This window comes from Carica papaya, chromosome 5 (assembly GCF_054855325.1).
Source record: "Carica papaya isolate Zhongbai chromosome 5, ASM5485532v1, whole genome shotgun sequence".
NCBI classification, from domain to species: Eukaryota; Viridiplantae; Streptophyta; class Magnoliopsida; order Brassicales; family Caricaceae; genus Carica; species Carica papaya.
In genome coordinates, this window is record NC_142313.1 from 5,162,353 (window position 1) to 5,184,713 (window position 22,361).

Here is a 22,361-nt window from a genome sequence, read left to right on the forward strand (position 1 = left end):
CATATATATAATGATTTGACATATAACATGCAACAAATTAATTTTTAATTATCTTTTAATAAAAACTAAAAAAACATAAAATCTAAAACAACCACTTAAATCACATACAACGACTTTGACTCAGCTTATAATGTGGTTGTTTGTAACAGCCCCGGAAAATATTAAAAAGAAATGAGTATTTAAATATATCGAATGCGGAAGCGAGATCAAAATTTCAGTTAACATCCCTTACACGAAAAACCAAAAACGTACTTAAAATATAAAAGATTAAACTAACTAAGAAAGAAAACTCGAAAATAAACTATGCGTATGACTACAGAGTCTCTAGGCATCTCCTTCGTCGTCCTCCTGCGGAACGGGCTCGGGAACCATGTCTTCCTGATCTGAAATGGTTAATTAAGGAGTGAGCTATACTAGCCCAGTAAGAACATCACGATATCTCACCGTCACGGAGATAAAGGTGGGTAGAAAAACACAAAAAGACCAATGGAGCATAATTTACAACAAACTCGTTTATTAACATGAAAACCTTTACCATCCACTTACCTTGGTGGAATTTATGAAAACAATATAAGAAAAACAATAACATTATCATAATCATTGAATAATATAAGCTGTAAAACATAACACTTATCACGCCTCTTGTAATTCAATCATTGTACAACATATCTTTTTCTCATTTACCAGCCTACTAGTATCCGTGGGGGTCCATAGGGGTTCCGCTACCCGTTAACCTTTAACATTCATAATCAGTTTCCAGGGCCGTCCCCATACCCCGTCCGGTATGGGCGCCAAAACCATGAACCTCAATACCCCGTCCGGTATGAGGGTGAAACGGGCCGTCCCCATACCCCGTCCGGTATGGGCGCCAAAACCATAAACCTCAATACCCCGTCCGGTATGAGGGTGAAACGGGCCGTCCCCATACCCCGTCCGGTATGGGCGCCAAAACCATAAGATCTCCATACCCCGTCCGGCATGTGAGACCACAATCCCGGTAGGGTTCCCTACGGACCCGGTCCGTCCACCATCTCCCAGGATATCTAGTCAGGCTGACCCCATCATACAATTATCAGTCTATACAATGTTTCATTTCCCTTTTTCCTCAATAAGCATCATCAATTCACATTTAAACAAGCAAATCGTAATTCATGCCGAACAGACAACATACAGTATCAGTTCTTCAGTCATTCAACCCATAATTAATTAAACAGTAATATATGCATTCGAAACTATAAAATGAACACATCAAACCCCATAATGCATTTAAAGCTGTAAACAGTGTAAAACAGGCCAAATAACAGTAAATCATCAATCACACTAGACTCGGGCTCCATTAGCAACCTTAAGCAATTTCACACATGCGTTAATTCAAGAAATACCGTTTTATCATTTTGAACTTTAATACCGTGATAGGAAATAGGGTGAGGGGTCCTTACTTGTTTTCGAGATCCGAATACGATTCACAGTGCGCCTGCAGGCCGTCCCTAATTTTCCCTGAATTTTTCCCGGGAAACTGAAACACACTAACAGTACCTGCACGTGTTCCAAAAAAAATCCAAATTAGGCCCAGGGCCTCCTTCGGCCCAAATCGCAACTCCGGCACGGCGGCTCCGCCGTGCTCCGGCGACGGCGCCGCCGCTGGCGGCGGCGAGTCGCCTCGGCTGTTTTCGGCCGTTTTCGGCCGAATTCGGCCACGCTCGCATTGGTCCTTGTCAGAAAACAACCCTAGGGCCCTCGGGGGCCAAAAAATCACAGAAAAACGGAGCTTACCGGCGGCGGCGCTCTCGGGTGCAGCGGCTCTCCGGCGAGGTTCGTGTTTTGGTGATTCGGCTCCGGTCAACCTGTAGAGAAAAGAATGGTGATCACGGTGATATAAAAATTGCATCGAACGGAGGCCGGGAAGGGCCTCGTCGGAGGCAAAAACCGAGAGGGGGCGCGGCGGCGCCGCTGGGCTTCGGCCGCGTATTCCGGCCGTTTGGCCGGGATTTCGGCCTCGATTTGGCCATAGGAGGAATCAGCGGGGAAAAACGAGTCGGGGGTATGAAATTTACCTCAATCGGCGGTCGGAAATTTCCCCGGTGCGGCGGCGAGTGGCGGCGGGTGGCGGCGGTCGGCCTCTGGTTCGTCTTCTCCGGCGAGCGGCTGGCGGCTAGGGTTTTTGGTCTGGTGTGGAGGTTCTATTTATAACCCCTTGCCTTTTGATCACAGCCGTTCATTTCGTTTTAATCTGGGCCGTTCGTTTTTGATTGAATCTGGGCCGTCCGTGCGTTTGAATCTGGGCCGTCCGATCGCGTGATTGATCTGGGCCGTCGGATCGCACCCACGCGGATCGCCAACGTGGCTCCTTTCGGAGTGACGCGATCTTGCCACGTGGCAGGCCCTGGTTGGCCGGGACTGCTGACCGGGCCTGCTGACGTGGCTGCTGACGTGGCCCCCCCTTTTTTTTTTTTTTTTTTTTTTTCCTCCTTTCCGGGTGCTACATTGTTCTTTGTGGATGATACATTTTTTTTGTGTTTATATTTTTAAGTTTTTTAATTTTTATTAGAAATAATTAAAAATTAATTTTTTTCTATGTCAAATACTACCTCATTGGATACATAGCACTTGATATAAACATTGACACAATTATAATATAACATGTATTTAATTTAAATTCATATAATATTTTGACTAACGATCCTGTAACGGCCCCGGAAATTTAAATAAAATATATGTATTAAAAATGTTAAATGTGGAAGCGTAATAAAAATTTTGATTAACATCCCTTACACAATAACTAAAACGTACTCAAAATATAAAAAAACAAACTAACTAAAAAAGATACTCGAGATAAGAACTATAAATATAGCTATGGAGTCTTTAGGCGTCCCCTTCGCTGTCTTCCTGCGGAACGGGTTCGAGAACAATGTCTTCCTGATCTGAAATGGTTAAATAAGGAATGAGCTACACCAGCCCAGTAAAGACATTACACTATCTCACCGCCACGAAAGTAAAGGTGGGTAGAAAACAAAAATGACCAATGGAACATAATTTATAACAAATTCATTTATCAATAATAAAATCATTTACTGTCCACTTACCTCGGCGAGATCCATGAAAACAACATATGAAAACAATAACCTTATAATATCATGAAATCATACACACTTTATAACATAACATATATCACACCTTTACATTTCAATCACCAGGAAACAGATTTCCTCTTTTACCAGCCTACTAGTATCCCTGGGGATCCATAGGGGGTCCCCTCTACACGTGAACCATTAACATTTACAACCTGATTCCAGGGCTGTCCCTATACCCCGTCCGGTATGGGCGCCAAAACCATGAACCTCAATACCCTATCCGGTATGAGGGTGAAACGGGCCGTCCCCATATCTCGTCCGGTATGGGCGCCAAAACACATAAGGTCTCCATACCCCGTCTGGTATGAGAGACCACGTTCCCGGTAGGGTTCCCTACGGACCTGGTCCGTCCACTATCTCCCAGGATATCTAGTCAGGCTGTCCACATTTTCCACTTATCAATTCACATAACCTTTTTGCCTTTTTCCTTAATCTCAATCATCTAATCATACAAAACATGTAAACCAGTAATTGACACCAAATAAGACAATACAGTACCGGGTTCACCATAATACAAACTATAATAAAAGAAACCATAGTTCATGCATACGAGACCATAACATAATTACATCAAACATCATGCTGCATTTAATACTGGAAATTAAATCAAACAATAACAGACCAACACTGTATCAGACTCGGGCTCCATTGGCAACCTTAATCAATTATACATCTATAAAGTCACAAAATACAATTTAATTATTTATTTAGCTTTAATACCGTGATAGGAAACAGGGTGAGGGGTCCTTACTTGTTTCGGGGTCTGAAATCGACTCTACAGTGCGCCTACGGGCTGTCCCTAATTTCCCTGAATTTTTTTCAGAAAACTGAAAAGCACTACCGGTACCTGCACGTGACCCAAAAAATCCCAAATCAGACCTAGGACCCATTTCGGCCAATATCGAAATTCCGGCACAGTGGCTCAGCCGTGCTCCGGCGACGGTGCCGCCGTAAGCGGCGGCGATTAGCCTCGGGTTGACCATTTTCGGCCGAATTCGGCCACACTTGCATCGATCCCGGTGATAAAAAAACCCTAGGGCCCTCGGTGGGCCAAAAAATCATGAAAAACTGAGACTTACAGGCGGCGGTGCTCTCGGATGCGGCGGCTCCTCCGGCGTGACTCGCGTTTTGATGTTTGGCTCCGATCAACCTGTAGAGAAAAGAACGGTGATCACAGTGGTATAAAATTTGCATCGAACGGAGGCCGGGAAGGGCCTCATCGGAGGCAAAAACGGAGGAGGGGCGCGGCGGCGCCGCTAGGCTTCGGCTGGGTTTTCCGGCCGTTTGGCCGGTGGTTTGGCTCTGGTTTGGCCATAGGCGGACTCAACATCGAAAAACGAGCAAGGGGGAGAAAATTTACCTCGATCGGCGATCGGAAACTTCCCCAGTGCGGCGGCGGGTGGCGGCGGCCGGCTCCTCCGGCGTCTGGTTCTTCTTCTTCGGCGAGGCACTAGCGGCTAGGGTTTTTGTGGTCATGTGTGGGTGGGGTTATTTATACCCTTTGCCTTTTAATCTCAACCGTCCATCAAGATTAAATCTGTACCGTTCGATCGCGATTTAATTAGGATTAAATCTGGACCGTCCATCGCGATGCAATCTGGGCAGTCCGTGCCTGATTGAATCTGGGCCGTCCGTGCGCGTGAACCTAGGCCGTCCGTGTGCACGTTTGATCTAGGCCGTCCATGCATGCGGGAGCGGATCTGGGCCGTCCGATCGCGCGCACGCGGATCGCCCACGTGGCCCGTTCCTTGGTCAGCGTTGCCTTGCCACGCGGCGGGTCCTGGTTGGTGCTGACGTGGCCGCTGAGGTGGGTGCTGACGTGGCACAATTTTTTTAAATTGCGTTTTGACCCCTGGTTTCTGATTTTCTTTTCAAAAACAACCCCATAATCCAAATTTTCACCCCTTTATCCCAAAATCAATTTCAATTAAATCTAAATAATATTTTTACCCAATTTCATCATTATTATTATTTTTATTTTCATTAAATTAAATTAAATAAAATAAAAATTAAATAAATAAAAATAATAATAATAAAATAAAATTTTTATTTTATTTGGGTGTTACAGATCCTATTATGTATTAACTGTTAGGAATTAAATTAGAATTTTTTTGAAAGTATTGACACTAAAATTAGAAAAAAAATCAATTTAACATTTTGTCTATTTTTTAATATATGATATGAACAACACATAATATTTTTAAATAGTACAGAAACTAATTTAACATTTTGCCTATTTTTTAACAAGAAACTTGTTGTTGTGTTAGGATTTAAGAACAACGAAAGTAAGTTTCAAAGAATTCATTTGAAAATTTTAAAATCTTCATAACGATTATAAGCCTTTAAGAAGGAAAGAATCATAGGCATTAGGACTAAGAGAAGATATATGAAAATTTTAATAAATGTTAAATGTAATTAGTTTAACTAAATTAAGTTTTTAATAGAAAGTATAAAAATATATTATTTTGATTTAATTTCAAAACTTATAAGATGTTAATTTTTAGAAAAATTTTATAGTAAGATCTTTATCATTTTATAGTTAAAAATGAAGTACATAAATATTTAAATAAATTCCATAAAATTACTTATTTTCTCCCAATCATAGCCTAACACTTACTATTTTTTTTATAAAAAATTTAACTCTTTTTTAAAGAAAAAAGTTCTAACAATTACTAAAATTTAATTAGTCAAGTTTATTATACATCTTATAACCATATTTTAACGTTTGAACATATTAAAATAAACTTGTTAATCTTCTAAATTCTATTAGGATGGTATAAAGATTGTATTTTTTTTTTCATATGCTTGGTAGCACGATAATTTTTCTTTTGTGCTCTATCAAACGAGGATGGATAAACACGTTACAACAATACGGTGAATTATCTGAAGAGTCAGTTATGATCAGAAGTATAACATCAATTTTCTTCTTAAAAGGTAAATAAGAAAATATATATGTATGCATGATATTTAATTTTGATGCACGGTAAAGAGAAAATAGTATATAACTTTTCCGATAGTCATTGAGAGTGTAAGAACTACACTTTTTTCCAAAGTCATCTCAAGTAAGAAAACATTAATATATGATGTCTAAATGGCAATCAAATGTAGCACAAATTTTAAGACAACATAATACACAAGACTTGTAACAGAGTACATGGTTTTTCTTAATTGAACAAAATTTTTGGTCTAAACTACACATTCTTATAGATTAAACATATATTTGTATTCAGCGACTTGAGATTTTGTATAAAGTTTAAAAATTAAACATATATTTTAATGTAAAATTTGTAATTGTGTAGGATGCACATCACACTTACAAATTTAATATTGTAAGATTTATAAAATTTAAATTCACGTTGGCATAAAATCATTGAACATATCACTAATGATGAGATAGATATAAATATGTAAATTTATTTATTCATAGCATTGAAGGAACCTCCCCATATTCGAATGTTGCGATATGTACGAATACACAGATTTATTAGAAAAAGAAATACATGAAGGTCTTTAGTTAAAATTATATTTAACAGTAAATTTAAAAGTTGTGAGGAGTTCATTTATAAATTCACGTTTATTCTAAATTTATAAGATGATGAGAAGCCTATAACTTAAAATCTAAACATATGAGACTACTATAAAATTCAATCATTATATTTTAAATTTAATCAATTTGATCAACTTTTAAATATGCTATTTTATTTCTCTCTCTCTCTCTCTCTCTCTCTCTATATATATATATATTTGTTATTATCATAATATAATTGACATGTTTTAATAATTAAACTAGTTAAGTCGAAATCTTCAAAACAAATTTTACATTATTTTTAAAATTATTCTAAATATAACCTAATTAATTAGTTATTCTAATTAAGAAAAAAATATTTAATTTTTTGCTTCTCTTTAGTCCATTTATAAAGTGAAACACAACATAAATTATATATATATATTGTTGGAGAAATTAATCCATAAACCGCAAATAATCACAAGAAAGTAAATATAGAAAAAGAACAATACAAGATTTAATGTGATTCAGTAGTTCACAGATCTACGGATAAGACTGATAAAAAAGGTTTCTACGATGATAATTTGAGAGTACATCATCGATACGATCATAAGCCTTTAAATAGAGAAACTATGAGAGTTTTTATCCTATAAAACTCTATGGGATATACATTAAATATTTTTCATGACAAATACAAAATATTCTCAAGATATATATAAAATATCTATTATGATAAATATAACATATCCTCTTAAATATAGATAAGATATCCCTAAAATTCAAATCACATCAATTCATATTTTTCTTCGCTTGAATTCTCTCTATCATCAAAGCAACTGACCGTCTCATCACACTATCTTGCCAACATGCCCCTCATAGGGGCACTATTGAGTATTATATACTCCAATTAAGATTAGCCCATGCCTAAACTTGCTACCTAATCCCCAAACGAAGGGATAACTATCACAAAGTTTTTTACACACAACACAAACTCCTTAATATGTATTTGAACTACCAAGTTCCTGCAAGTCAATTATCCATGCAACTAATAAGGTGTATGTAATTAGATTTTCATACCTATGTGGTGGTCTAATATGTCTTCTCTCTCTGGCTATTGCAATACTATATGGTTGCTCTTGATCATGTGTACTATGACATTCTTCATTAAAAAACCTGTACTTCATTCCATAGATAATTAGACTGAACTTTTAGCTTTATTTATTCTCTGATACGTGATTTGATTCTACTATTGCTATAAAAGTCCGAAACCTCATACTAGGGATTTTGAGTGTATAGCTCTAAAATAGTGAAATAAACAATACTGAAATTTATAATTTAACAGAAACAATTAGAGTTTAAAGTTACATTCTTTACACAGTTTACTTAAAATACCTAATAGGGCTATGAGAATGCCCTTGAAACTTTAATGAAAAAAGCATAAGAGAAAATAAATGTGAATAACCTCTACTCGAAACTGACAAAGTGGAAGAGATAATCTCTTAACTAGTTTTTTACTATTTAGGATTCGAGTCTTACTCATCCTGATATGAAATTATAATAGTCAGGTATGTAAAGGAGTAGGATGGACGGTTGGGATGGAATGGGTATAATCAATGGTTAGATATGAAGTTGGGTGGGGTATAAAGGGCGTCGAGTAGAGAGAAGAAAGAAAAGAGGGAAAGAAAGGAAAAGTGAAAAAACAGAAAGTGCGGGAGAGAGAGAGAGAGAGAGAGAGAGAGAGAGAGAGAGAGAGAGAGAGAGAGAGAGAGAGAGAGAGAGAGAGAGAGAGAGAGAGAGAGAGAGAGAGAGAGAGAGAGAGAGAGAGAGAGAGAGATGATTGTGAGAGGTGAGTGATCAGAGGCGAGTATGGGAGGTGATTGATCAAAAGTTCTGAAAGAGGTGAGGTCGTAGTAGATTTGGTGAGAGAAAAGAGTATATAAGCAAGAGGTAAGCAGAATTTGGAGTTTCGAAACTGATTTGTGGCAATGTGTCTTGAATTTCTGTATTGCAGGTTAACCTATAGTTACAGATATAGGGAATTTCTGTATTGAAAGAAGGTGATACATTCATGAGTTGTAGGGAGAGACGGGAGTTTTAGCAGACCGATACTTAGGGATTTCAGTGAGCATATAAGGAGGAGGATTAGAGAAGGTTAGAGGTGGAGTCGGCTAGGCTGTGTGGGGAGAGAAGACTACTAGGAATGAGTAGAACTGAGCAAATCGAGAGGTGAGGGAGATGGACAGGGATGAGATCATCTGTTGGCCGACACTTACTGGTTTAGGTGTGTGTTTTTGGGAGGTATTTGGCCGATACTTAGGGATTTTGGGGTGCCGATGTGGTGAGAAGGCACGTCTACGTGTGTGTGTTCGTGGCCAATCAGTGGTCGGTGGGTGCCTGGGCATTTGCTGGGGTGCAAGGTGTCAATAGGGTAAAGTGGCATGTTATGTGCATGTGGCCACTAAGTGGTTGGGGTGAAACAGGTGCTGGTGTGTGGAGGTATAAATAGAGTGAAGAGGCACGACTGTGTGAGTGTGGCCCTTAAGGGGTCGACAGCTGTGTGAGTGTGGCCCTTAAAGGGTCGATGGTTGTATGAGTGTAGCCTTTAAGGGGTCGATATGTGTTTGGGTGAGGGCATCTACTGTTGTGGTGAGATAGTGGATGTGGCACCAGTGTGTGTGGGTGGCCTTTAAGGATCGTTATTTGCACAAAGAGGTGTGGTGTAAAGTGGGTGGTTTGAATGTGAGAAAAAGGAAAGATACGGTTGAGTCTGGTCATGTTGAGAGGTGGTACTCGTGAGGGATGTTAGTTGGTTGGGTTGTTATGGTATTTGGTGTTACAGTATTGCCGAATATGTTGGGTGGGTTTGTGTTCTGTATCTAGAAGTTGATAGAGCCCATAGCAGAGTATTAGGTTAGAGTAAGAGGGGTGTTGGGTTGTGCCAACCAATCGCAGGAGACGAGGTTAGAGATAGTAGGTAGCAAATGGGAATGAGTGTGAGTGTGAGAGAAGCATGGGTGGAGAGGAGGTGTAGTAAATAAGAAAGAAGAGAAACGGAGTGTAGAATAAAATATTGGGAAAAGAGTCTAACTAATTGTCGTACTTTAGTTTTAAATTCTAAATTGTTCTTATTAGGTTATGTATACTCATTACTTTTATTTTTGGATGCAGTGCAACAGGAATCAGAATCAGAATTCTTAGCCACGGGACTCCATACTTAAGGGAGATAGAATAGTAGTATTGAAATTGACATGAAGTGTTACAATTAATTGTGCTAAAATGATAATTGACTCTCATGTGTTCCTTTGTAATCATTAGATTGATTTTGGCTAAAGGTTATATATCTTGTGAAGAATTATGTCTACTTTATGGAAAAAATTTTAACAGTGTTAGTTGAAATTTTCTCGATATGATGTGTTATATAGGATAGTGGAATATATTATTCTAATTTTGTAGGACAAGGAAATGATTTGTCACATAAATAATTAATAATAAATGGGTGAACTACACTAGTACAGTAAGAATATCAACACTTTACCATTGATAAGGAAAATCAAAAGGTTGTAAAAAACATAAAACAACTAATGAAACTCATTCTTAATAAAATTCGAATGCTAGTGCATTCATTATTTGTTTCACTTAAAACGTTAATATTTTCTCAACTCATCTGTAAATTCTTAAATATCATTTATTAAGGTAAGGATCAGAATAACAATCTACAATATGCATTATAAAAGACATATAACAATTAACCTAACACAATCGCTCAAAATTGGGTTCCTTACAACATTCATCCCTATCATTTTACCTTCATTACCGGTATCGCTGGGGGTCCATAGGGATCCCCACTACACGTGAACACAAATATTCTCTTTATAATCAAACAACAGTTCTTATACCCCGTCTAATAATGGGTGCTCCAAGACACAACTGCCTCAATACCCTATCCGGCATGAGCATAATTAAAATAATTTTCAACCCCTTCTGGGAAGGGATTTCTCAGTCCCGTACGACTGAGGATAACGTCTACAGTAGGATTCACCCAATGAACCAAGTCCGTACACTCTTTTTCAAGACACCTAGTAAGCCCCTTTTATTCAATACCATTAATTCATGTATATCTTGTCTTTTATTTGCTATTTAGTCTTAAAAGGTACGTATATCTGTATCCCAAACAACACATGAGTATAGAATTCATATTTTCGAGTACGTACATGAAATAAACATGCATTATACCGACAGAAATGTATTATACACACAATAGAATGACCGGACAATATACATTAAAAAACCTTATCATGTTAGCCATAGATTTAAAGTGAATAAGAAAGCATAACAGTGAATAGATAAGCATAATAAAAAATTGAGGAAATAATTACTGCAATTAAAACTCAAAATAAGCATAGATTGACCGATTACTTGCTCCATTGACAACCTGTACTTAATTAATTAAAGAACCGCTAATTAACTAAAATTTTCATTTATTATTAGTTTAGTTTCAATTTAACCGTAACAGGAAAAAAAGGGTGAGGGATTCTTATCCTGGATCGGTGTCCAGAACACCGCCTTTTTCACTACGATTCCCGACAGTTTATAGTTCTTAGGTTTTTTGGATTTTCCTGCTAATATCAAAACATACGTCAAAATAGAATGAAAATACGCGAGAAACGGCCAAAAAAAGATAAAAATCTCACTGGGGGTCGAGTTGGGGTTTCGGCGCAGCGGCACCGCCGTGCTCCACCGCCTGGTCCTCCTTATCTGGTGGCTCCTCCTCTCTGTTAGGCAGTTTTCGGTCGTTTCTTGGTGAAAATCTATTTAAATCATGGTTATGAGGTATTTATCGGCCAAAAGAGGGAAAAAAACTGAAGTTTATCGGTGATTTCAGCCTTTTGGTGTGGTGGCTCAGCCGAGCTCCGTCGTTCTTCTTCGCATGTCGTGGATGTTTTCGATTATTCTGCATAAAAAATGTGTTAGACGGCTAAAGGGCGAAGAAATAAGAAGAACATGAAGAAGAATCGCACTCACCTGTGCGTTTTAGGTCTTCGATACGGCGGCACTGGTGGCTGGGCTTCTCCTCCGGCCGCCCTTCTTATTCTTCTTCTCTGGCAAGATGCGTGCGACTAGGATTACAGTTTCAGTCAGAAGAGACACTTAAATACCCCCTACCTCGATCTAGGCCGTCCATCCCGACCTGCATGGATCCTCCTCAGCTTTCCAATCACATTTATTAGGGAAACAGATTTGTACTGTTTAATCGAAGCTGTGTGGGCCGTCTGATCGCGCTTATTCAGGAAATCAATCCGGATCGTTCAAGAATTATGGGCTGTTGGATCGCCCTAGCATGTGGATCGCCCGCGTGGCTCCTGTATGGAGCCCATGCTAGCGTGTCTGCCACGTGGGGCGTTTTAACTCGCTGTGCTGTTGATGTGGCCATCCTACGTGGCTCATTTCTTTTAATTTGCGAAGTGGCCCCCTTTTTTTAGATTTCTTTCAAACTACCAACCTTTTATTTACAGTTTGACATTGATTTCTGAAAATTGTTTCAAAAACTTCCAAAATGTAGATTTCTTAAAAATTATTAATAAATGTAAATAAAAATTAAAAAACTCTTTTATTTTTATTATTAGAAAAACATTAAAATTCGACATTCCAAGCCTAATTCTTGAACTCGGGGTGTTACAATTGCTTTTTCATTATGACTATCTAATGAAACAAACTCATTAAATATTATATCTTTATTGATAATTAACCCTGGAGACTTGAGATCACTACACCACAACTTGTATATTACTCCAGACATATACCCCAGAAATATGAATATCTTTATCCTCGACTCAAGCCTGCCATTCCTCAAATGAGCATAAGTAACACAATCGAATATCCTCAACTGAGAGTAATCAGTAAGAAACTCAGACCATACATTAAAAGGAGTTTTGCACTCAATAGCTATAAATGAAGATCTATTAACTAAACAACAGACACTGTTCACAGCCTTAGCCCAAAACTAATGTCCAAAATCTAAATGAGACAACATGTTCTATGCCCTGTCACAAAATGTTCTATCCATGAATTCTGCAATACTATTATACTGTGGTGTCCCAACAAGTGTGGTGTCTCATTATGCCTTATATATTGCAGAAATCATCAAAAGTACGATTGTAAAATTTCAACTCATTATCAGTCATAAAACACTTGATCTTTCTCTTTGTCTATTTCTCAATCATGGTCTTCTATCTTATAAATGTGAGAAGTGTTCATTCCTTAAACTTCAGAAAATACACCTAAACCTTTTTACAGTAATCATTAATCAACATTATAAAATATCTAACACCACTATTGGAGAAAACTCTATATGAACCTCATAAGTCAGAATGAATATAAATATACCTTACCTCTGGTCTTATGCACTCCCCTTTTATTGAACTTCACTCTGGTATGCTTCCCAAATACACAATGTTAGGAAGAATTCATGACTCAATTCTTTATACCTATTCAATAAACTTTGTTTTATGACGGCCTATAGTTCCCTAATAAAGAAACCACACCGCTAACATAACTGAATTAGATAATACAACACAAAAATTTAAAACAAAATTACAATAAAAGTTGTTCATCCCTTGTACAACATCTAACATTAATTTACAATCATGAGCCTATAAAATTTTGCAGAATTAAACTAAATGACATTATTCTAACTAAGTATATAGAACTCGAACAAATAGAATCCTATCATTTTGATTAGAGTATAGAAACTAGTATTCCTGATATAAAAAAGATTAGAATTTAAAATGGAGTGAGTAAAACAAAGTACTCAGTAAGTAGACCTAGTAGATTATGCCCTAGGCATGCACATACAACACACAATCAAACATACATGTAAAACTGATATTATCTTTTAAGAAAACAATGAGTTTCAAACTAATTAAGTTTTTAATCCTAATATATAATCCTAGAGTTTGTGTTTTTGTATAATTTTTCTTTGGTGCTTTCTTAGTTTTTTTATTTTTCTATTGCTTTTTTTAATTTTTAATTATCGATTCTTAATTGCAAACGTAGTGTATAACAAAAAAGTACATAAATCATGCAATAATTGGCCACAATAATCCGTCGTCAGGTGACCCAGAATAGAATATGCATCCTAAACACGTCTAGAAGGGCTTTCATCCACCACTTAATTTTAGCCATATTGTTCTGACGTATTTTAAACATTTTGTTTGAAAGGTTATTTGTACTTTTGCTTGTTTGTACAGTTGTGTGGCTTGATATTTAGTTGTATTGATTTATTTTGTATATTTGTTTACGTTTTACATTTCTTTTATTCTCACAAACTCTATAATTTTTTTCTATATCGCTTATCCAATCTGTACTCAATCAATTTATTTCCTTTTCATTCCCAATAATTTTCCATCAATGATTCTACTTTGTTATGTTTGGTAATTTGAATTTTCATATTTTAAATTAATTATCATTTTTTGTTATTTGATTATCTAAGTTGGTTTGGAGAGGTATGTTATGATAATTTAGTTATTTTCTTTTGTTATTTGATTATTTAAGTTGGTTTTGGAGAGGTGTGTTATGATAATTTAATTCCATTTAGTTTATTATCGAATTCCAAATATTTCCTTCTAACCAGTTTACCCTTAAACTTATGGTCATTCCTCATTACCCTAATTATTTACCAATTTCGCCTCTTGTTATGCATTTAAGTTTTATTTAATTTTAATGTAGATTTATTTTATATGTTGATTGTATTTATTTGTGATTGTTTTATATATTTTATTCCCACTTTTTACCAACTCACAGCCTAACTAAGGTTTCCCTTTTCATTCCTTTTATCTCATCTCATTGTCATCCTCCTAAAATATTTATCCTCTCTCATTTGTTTCATTCCCATCTTGATCAACTTAATAATTCTTTCCCTGTGCCATTTTAATTTAATTTATAATTTTCATTCTTAAAATTATTAGTTGATGTTTTAAATAATTTAGTTTTAAAATTATATTTATTTATGTACATTCAACCATTTCATAATATTACACATCTCATTCAAAACAAAATAATTTCCCATATAAACTACATATCAATCAAATCATTCGTACTATCCTCATCACTTACATCATAACAAAACAGACCCTCATCATTTCCATCATCGCGTTCAACATCATTTTCCCAATCCATCACCACAAAAACGTGCATAAATAAATCACGCATCAAACATCATGAATGAAATCCACAATTGATAATTTTTTGTTTAATGTAATATCATTACTAATTTTTGTTTTCCTAAATCTCTCAATCTCATTCAAAACACCTTTAAACCTTTGAGTTTGAAAATGTTTTGTTTTTGAAAACGTGTGCCGCTTCAGGTTAGCTACTGGATGTACTTACCTAGATGGTTAAGGCGATTACCCTCCAAACGTTTTCCCCAAATTACTAGGTCTATGCGAAACTATACAAAACCATTATTGATATTCTTTTTATCGCAATAATAAAAAGATTACTAGTTACCTACCTAAATTTCTAAGTCTAACCACTTATTTTAGCAAAAATAAATCTTAAATCTAACATATGTGGATCAAAACTAATTTACAAGTTTTTGAAAGTCTCACTTCGAATCGGCCTAGGTATTTTTGAAGGAACTCCCTTTCGATTCACTGCACGAACGCGTGGATTGAATTTGGAAATCTGCAACAGAAAATCAAACTAGTTAGAGGTCGGTCAACCTGATCAAATCAAAAACGAAAAGAATGAAAACTTACGTTGGTGGTGGTGGAAGGAGGTGCTGATTGCAACCTCTAAGTTTTCACCCACATTGTCTTATGCTAACTCGTGGCCTAGTCATGCACTCCAACGCAGCCAGCCACATAAATCAGACCACAGAGAGACCCTGATACAGCAGCTTTGTTGCCACACGCACCAAATCCTATGGATCAGGCTCCCAGTGCCTGTGACACTACCGTCCACGCATGCGAGCATGACCACCTGCGCATGCAAGAAGAGCCTCACGCCTGTGAACCTATGTTTGTGCATCTATCCTCGCGAGCAACTGTCACTTATTCCTCTTCCACACATCTCTTTCCACTTGGATTTTTCTCTCCCACGATCACCCGTTCCTACGTGCATGTGGGCAAGTCACCCGTACGCGGATGTCCCCAGTCGTAGTTCCCTCTTCTTTTTGCGGTCATGACCCATGCAACTCGTGCATCTCTCTCTTTCCTCTTTCCCTTTCTCCCTCGGCTTCCCTCTCTTCTTCCTCACGTATGTGGCCATGGTTGTTTGCTCCTTTGCTTCTCTCTCGCACTTATGGCTTCAGTTGCTCGCACCGTTTTCTCTCGTTATGTCTTTTGCCTTCTCCTTCTTCGTTCTCGATCATCTACCACGAGCTCTTCCATTTTTTCTCTTTGCTCGGCCTCCTCCTGTCCCCTTTTCTTTTTTTCTTTCATCTTCATCTTCCCCGTGCGAGATGACCATTGGACGATCTCTCTTCTTCTCCTATTGGACTTGCGATATTTTCTTCTAGCATAGATTGCGCAAAGAAAATCTCTTCTCCTTCCCCATGGTGGCACTAGCCGCCCAAATGAGGGAAACCCTAAATACCTGCCCCTTCGGCCGTTCGATCTCCACTGAGAGATTTGGGCTGTTCAATCAGATCAATGGCATTTTTGTCATTTTATGTTTTTAGATGTATCCTAATGGCTCAATTATAAGCCCTTAGATCATGACGGCACGATCTGGGGTTTTATTAATAGCATTTTGGAAATTTCATGCATAGAAAATCTCGACCATTAGACTAGATCTCATGTGATTTGAGCCGTCGGTTTGAATTTTAAACGAGATGAAATCTAAATCATCCTATTGGATTGAATGAAAAATGATCCTGATCATTGCATCTTGATTTGCGTGAGAATGAATATTAACCATCCGATCAACACCCATGACATATAGGTCGTCTGATTGGATTTCACATGGATTGCCACGCGAGTGCTATGTAAGCGCATATATGTCTGCGTGTTTGCCGCATGGTGTGAGACCATTGGCTGCGTGGTCACAACACATGTTGATGTGGCCAAACTTCCTGAAATTATAGAAAGTCCTTAGTTATGATATTTTAATTCAATTATACCATTGAGCCTTGTTTTAGTGCTCAAAAGGCCCTCAAATATTCCGATTTTTCATGTTTAAGTCCCTAGATTCCTATTTAATTAAATTTTAGGTTCGAGTATTATTTTTAAAATTGATTAGATATTTATTTTACAATATTAGTTTAATTAATTTCTTATTTCTTTAAAAATTAATTTTTTACTTTCTTAATTTCCTAAATAAATTTATTTTATTAATTTACGAATTTTAATATTTTCTGAATAATTTTAGTTTAATTAATTTTAATATTTAGCATATTTTAATTCTTTTAAAATTCTTTCCTAGTTTATTTGAAAATTTAAAGTTTTCTAAGTTAGGGGATCTTGAGTTGGACTGTTACATATCTACTCAAAATATATAACCCTAATCACTTATATGACCTAAATACATATGCCATAGTTAATTCTAATTACTGCTCCCTGATGCTACAATAACTTTTCTTAAAACTGCACTCCCCTAAATAATATACAATATAAACTCTAAACCACTTTTCATGAGTACTATAGAGCCTTTACACACTTTAGGCACACTAATTTTTGCATGAAATTTGCAACCTTGAGACTCTAGTATAGGAAGAGAAATCAGATTTTTCTTCATCTGAGAAATATACCAACACTCAATAGTACTGATAACACCATCAAATATTCTTAATATGATAGTATCAATCCTAACTCTAGCCAACGGATTATCATCACCCATGTACATGTTACCACTCATCTGTTTGTAGGTAGCAAACTAATACTTATGCGGACACATGTTGAATGTAGCACCAGAATCAAGAACTCAAGAATTTTTTATATTATCCAAACTCATAAATAGAACTTTCCTAATAATATTGCTATCATTATCATCAGAATTATTTTCGTTGACTATATTAGTAGAACTTTCATGTTTCTTTCCCCTTTTAAACATATAACAGTTTCTCATAAAGTGACCATGCTCTCCACAATCAAAATAATTTATCATTTTACTTCTAGATTTTAATATGACCTTTGTCTATATTTTTCGCCCCATTCTATTCCACATTGTGAAAAGTTCATTTTCAGTTTTTTGATTTAGTACATTTCTAACATCATCTAGTAAAATACTAGATTTTCCATACAATATAATATCAAGAAAAGTCTCATAAAAAAATGGTAGTGAGCATAATACAATCAACACCTGATCCTCATTATCAATTTTGATATCTATATTATTAAGGTTTATAATGATGTAATTAAATCCATCAAAATATTTTTTAATGATCGTACCTTCACTCATTCTCATATTTTACAACATTTTCTTCAGATAAAGGTGGTTCGTTAGTGATTTTGCATATTATCTTATAGTTTCTTCCACACAATTGAAGTCATACTTTCTCCAATAGTTTCCTATAAAACATTATCAATCACACTGATAAAGATCGCATATAAGGTTCTATCTTACAGATCTACCTTATCTGACTCTCTCATAGCCTTAGAATTTTTTTTTCAATTGCCCCAATATATCTTGTAAAATCAAAGATAATCTCATTCTAATTTTTATGAAATTAAAACTAGTTCCACCATAAAATTTTTCCACCTTATACTTATGGATGTCATCTCAAATTTCTAAACCATGCACTAAAAATAAACAAAAAGAAATATCACTATTAAAAACCAAGAACCATTCATAGGGAAGCACAACTGCGCAAAAAACCACTGTGTGCAACCACTAGAACACCCCATGCTCTCCAATACATCCCCACGTGCAGCCACCAACCACCACGCATTGTCTTGAACTAGTTAGAAATCACCATAGAAATGTGTTCATGCTCAGATTCGGTATGGATTTATTGAAATTGTGCTAGAAAATGTCAAAAAATGCTATGGATCAAGCTTCGTGAGATTTGACTGCCACACACTAGTTCTCTTCCTTGGTCGTTTGGTTTCACCCATAGAAAAGGAAGAATTTTGTGGATTTACCTCAAATTTTCTTTTGTTTGGCCCTCTCTTCAGAAAGATCTGAATAGATCTTGTGTAATACCCGTACCTGAAAAAGCGACCCAGGATAATTTTTTCTTATTAAATTATTTTATTAAAATAATTACTTAATTTATTTTATCTTTATTTAATTAAAAATTTGAGAAAAAATGAATTAGACACGAGATTGAAAATAATTTTGGAAAAAATGGGTGAAAATTTAAGTTCGCAGGGTATTTTTGAAAGAAAAATTGAAAATAAGGAGTCAAAGTGCAAAAAGAAAAAGTTCGGCCATATGGGACGACCTTGTTAGCAATCCCGACGAACCAGAGCACGCAACATGTCAAACACACTGATGTCAGCACCACAGGGGAGGCCACGCAGGTGATCTGCATGCCCAATGATCCTGCGGTCCAGGTTCGATCTCGCGCATGTGAACGATTCAAATTCATTCCCTCTTTAGACATGATTGGATGGTCGAGATCAATTACAGTGAACGGTTTAAATTTGTTTCCTCCTTATGCGCGATCAGACAGACGATATCAATCACGATGAATAGTCCAGATCAATACAGAATGGGTATAAATACCTCGCATTACAAGAGAACCTAAACCTTAACCGCCAACCCCCATCGGAGAAGAAAAACTAGGCACCGGAGAAGGAGGCTAACTGTTGACTGGCGCCGCACCGGAGTCACCGCCGATCGCAAAAAAGTAAAATTTTTTCATACTCGCTCAGAATTCAATTCCGAGCATCCCTCTAGCCAAAACAGAATAAGAGGTATGACAGGTGAGCCGAAAATCGCTGGCAAAGCCCAGTGGAGTTGCTGCAGCTAAAACCCAAAAAAATCCTTCCGATGAGCCCCTTCCCGTTTTCCATTTCGCGCAATTTTTTGATCATTGTGTTCATCATCCTTTTTTGTGTAGGTTAGCCAAAGAAGGAATTCCAGCCGCGAAGGATGATAGGCAGAGTCACCATACCCGAAGCCTCTCCCCCATATGGTAGGTTTGATTTTTATTATTTTCTGGCCAATCAAGGCCCCTTAACATATTTTTATATAAGGATACGTGTAAAACTAGCTAAAATTGGCCAAAACCAGCTAGGTTGAGGTGAACCACCACCTTGGGCCGCAGAGCCAGTGCCAGAGCACGGTACCGCTGCCGTGCCAGAACTCTAAAATTAGCCAAAAAGAGTTTTGGCACCGATTTTTTTATTTTTGGTCAATTTTTAGGTACGTGACGAATGTTTTGGATTCCGTAAAAAAATTCAGAAAATCTGGTACCCGTTAGGCAGCATAATAGACAACACTACATCTCCAAATACCGATCTGGATAAGGATCTCTCACCCTATTCCTTATTACAGTAAATTGAGGCTTAACGATGTATAGTTTTGTGTTTTTGTGAAAAGTTAAAAAAATCCTAAAAGTAATTATAAGTCAGCAATAGCACTGGAACTATTTAGTTCATAATTATCCTAATTTTTTATTTATTTTCCTGTACTGTCCAATTTGTTTGTTATCGTATTGTGCATGTTCTTAATATATAGTTTCAATTATCTTATCAATTTATCTCGTTTATTCGGTTATTTAGTTACTCGATTATTGTCTTATCGATTTATCTGGTTTATTTGGTTATCTAGTTACTCGATTCCTTGTTATGATAAGCTATATCGCTTGTATAAATATCGTCTAATTGATCTGTAAATATAATATGAGATATTGGTATGCATTTATTGGTTGTTTTGTTTGATAGAAATCTTTATGTAAAAGATTTACTGGGTACCTAGGGAAAGGGCGGGTGTGCCTCGTACATAGGGAACCGTACAGTGAATGTCACCTTAGTCGAACGGGGCTAGGAAGTCCCATACCATAAAGATATGGAAGATATAGTTCACCCTCATTATCGGACGGGGTATGGAAATGATCGGTTAATAGTTAAAATTGGATATTGGGTTCACGAGTAGGGAGACATCCGTATAGACCCTCAGGAGTACCAGTAAGTAAGTAAGAAATGAAAATTGTCGTCACTTGTTCTTTTATGTGTGAAAATAAAAAGTAGTATGAATATGGATATTCATAGATTATTTTTGAAAAATTTGGTAACATTATGTATCAAACAAACGTATTTGCGTTAAATATATTTAATTAAACTAAGGGCTCCATTAGTTATTTTTTTAATTTTTACTAATTTTCAGTTTCTAGTATTTGTGATTAGTATAATATTCTTACTTTCTTGTGAAATGTAGGTAGAAAGAGATGAGGAAAAGAAGGCCCCAACTAAATCGAGCAGCCCAGAATGGTTCGCTTCAAGAGGATGTTGAGTGACTCTTTGAGATGCTGGAGAGACTCATCTCTACCCAGCAGGCCCGAGAGAAAATGAGGGAGCTGTCTGACATTCCATCACTTTAACAGTTTGAGCCACCCTTGCAGCGGGAAGATCCAGAGCCACTCCAGTACAACCATACTCCTCCACCGTACCATCCAACACCACCACAATACAATCCGGAGCCTCTACTGCATCATCCGATATCACCACAGTACAATTTGGTGCCTCCATCATATCATCTGATACCACTACAGGGCCACCCGGCCCCTCCCTAGTACAATTCAATCCCTCTTCCACGGGATCCAATTCCACCCATGATGGACTCAGGCTGTATTTAAAGGTAAAAAGGACTAAACTCATCTACTTTTACAGGAGTATCTTTTTTTGAAATGGTCGATTATTAGTTAGTTGAGACAGAGAAGACCTTTACGACTCATGGGGTGGTTACCGAACAGAAAGTTGTACTTGTCACCTACATGCTTGTGGGAGAGGTAGGTCACTAGTGGTAGCTCAAGTAGGCTACCTTGCCCATTCTAGTCACTATGATAGCCTTCAATGTAGAATATCTCCTAGAGCACATCCGACATTTGAAGAAAATGAAGTTTGCACAACTAGCCCTTGATGATATGACTGCATCGAAATATACTTGAAGGTTCTTAGAGCTGGGCCGGTATTCCCTCGAGAGCATGATAGATGAAGGCATGAAGGCAAAGATGTTTGAGTGGGGCCTTCGTCTTGATATTAGACAGCAGCTGTACGTATTTGAGCTCAGTATTTATTCAACTATTTTGGCCAAGACACAACTAGTAAAGAGGAACCTTCGCATCTTTCCTCCAGTAGTGGGGAATCCCAGATCCTCAGTTTCACACTGTAGACTAGCATCCACTGCACTAGTTCAACAGAACAAGAGACCTAAGCTAGTGACTCAGGCTCATCCTCAGGCTCTGGAAGTGTTCAACATTATGCAAGAGAGTGCCCACGAAGTCAGAATCAGGTCAGACCTCCTATCCAGAGTAGAGATTACAACCTCACTCAGTAGGATGCTGAAACCAACCCAAACGTGATACAAGATATCTACATTGTCTGTAATCACCTTGCACATATTTTAATTGATACTGGTGCTTCACATTCATTTGTCTCATATGCTACACCAAACTTGAATGTATTACCTGAAAGACTTGATTATGTATTGTTTATGTCTACTTCTTAGAGTAGGACACTACTAGGGGATGTTATATGCAAAGTTTATATCATAGACATAACAGATATAAAATTAAGTGTGGACCTAATAGAGATTGACACGGGAGACTTTGATGTAATCTT

The 22,361-nt window shown here is 37.0% G+C and overlaps 1 protein-coding gene across 2 annotated transcripts in view; it reads right to left on the minus strand.

Annotated features, from left to right (window-relative positions):
* Positions 1-183: 183 nt before the first annotated feature.
* AUR3 (ataurora3) overlaps positions 184-22,361 on the minus strand; it is a 60,135-nt gene continuing 37,957 nt past the window's right edge. The window contains exon 6 of one of the 2 annotated variants that reach the window (XM_088219993.1): positions 184-383. In XM_088219993.1, coding sequence (XP_088076119.1) covers positions 325-383 — 59 coding nt within the window. In that variant the 3' untranslated portion in view covers positions 184-324. The remainder of the gene's footprint in view (positions 384-22,361) is intronic. The other variant, XM_088219992.1, reaches the window with a different exon arrangement.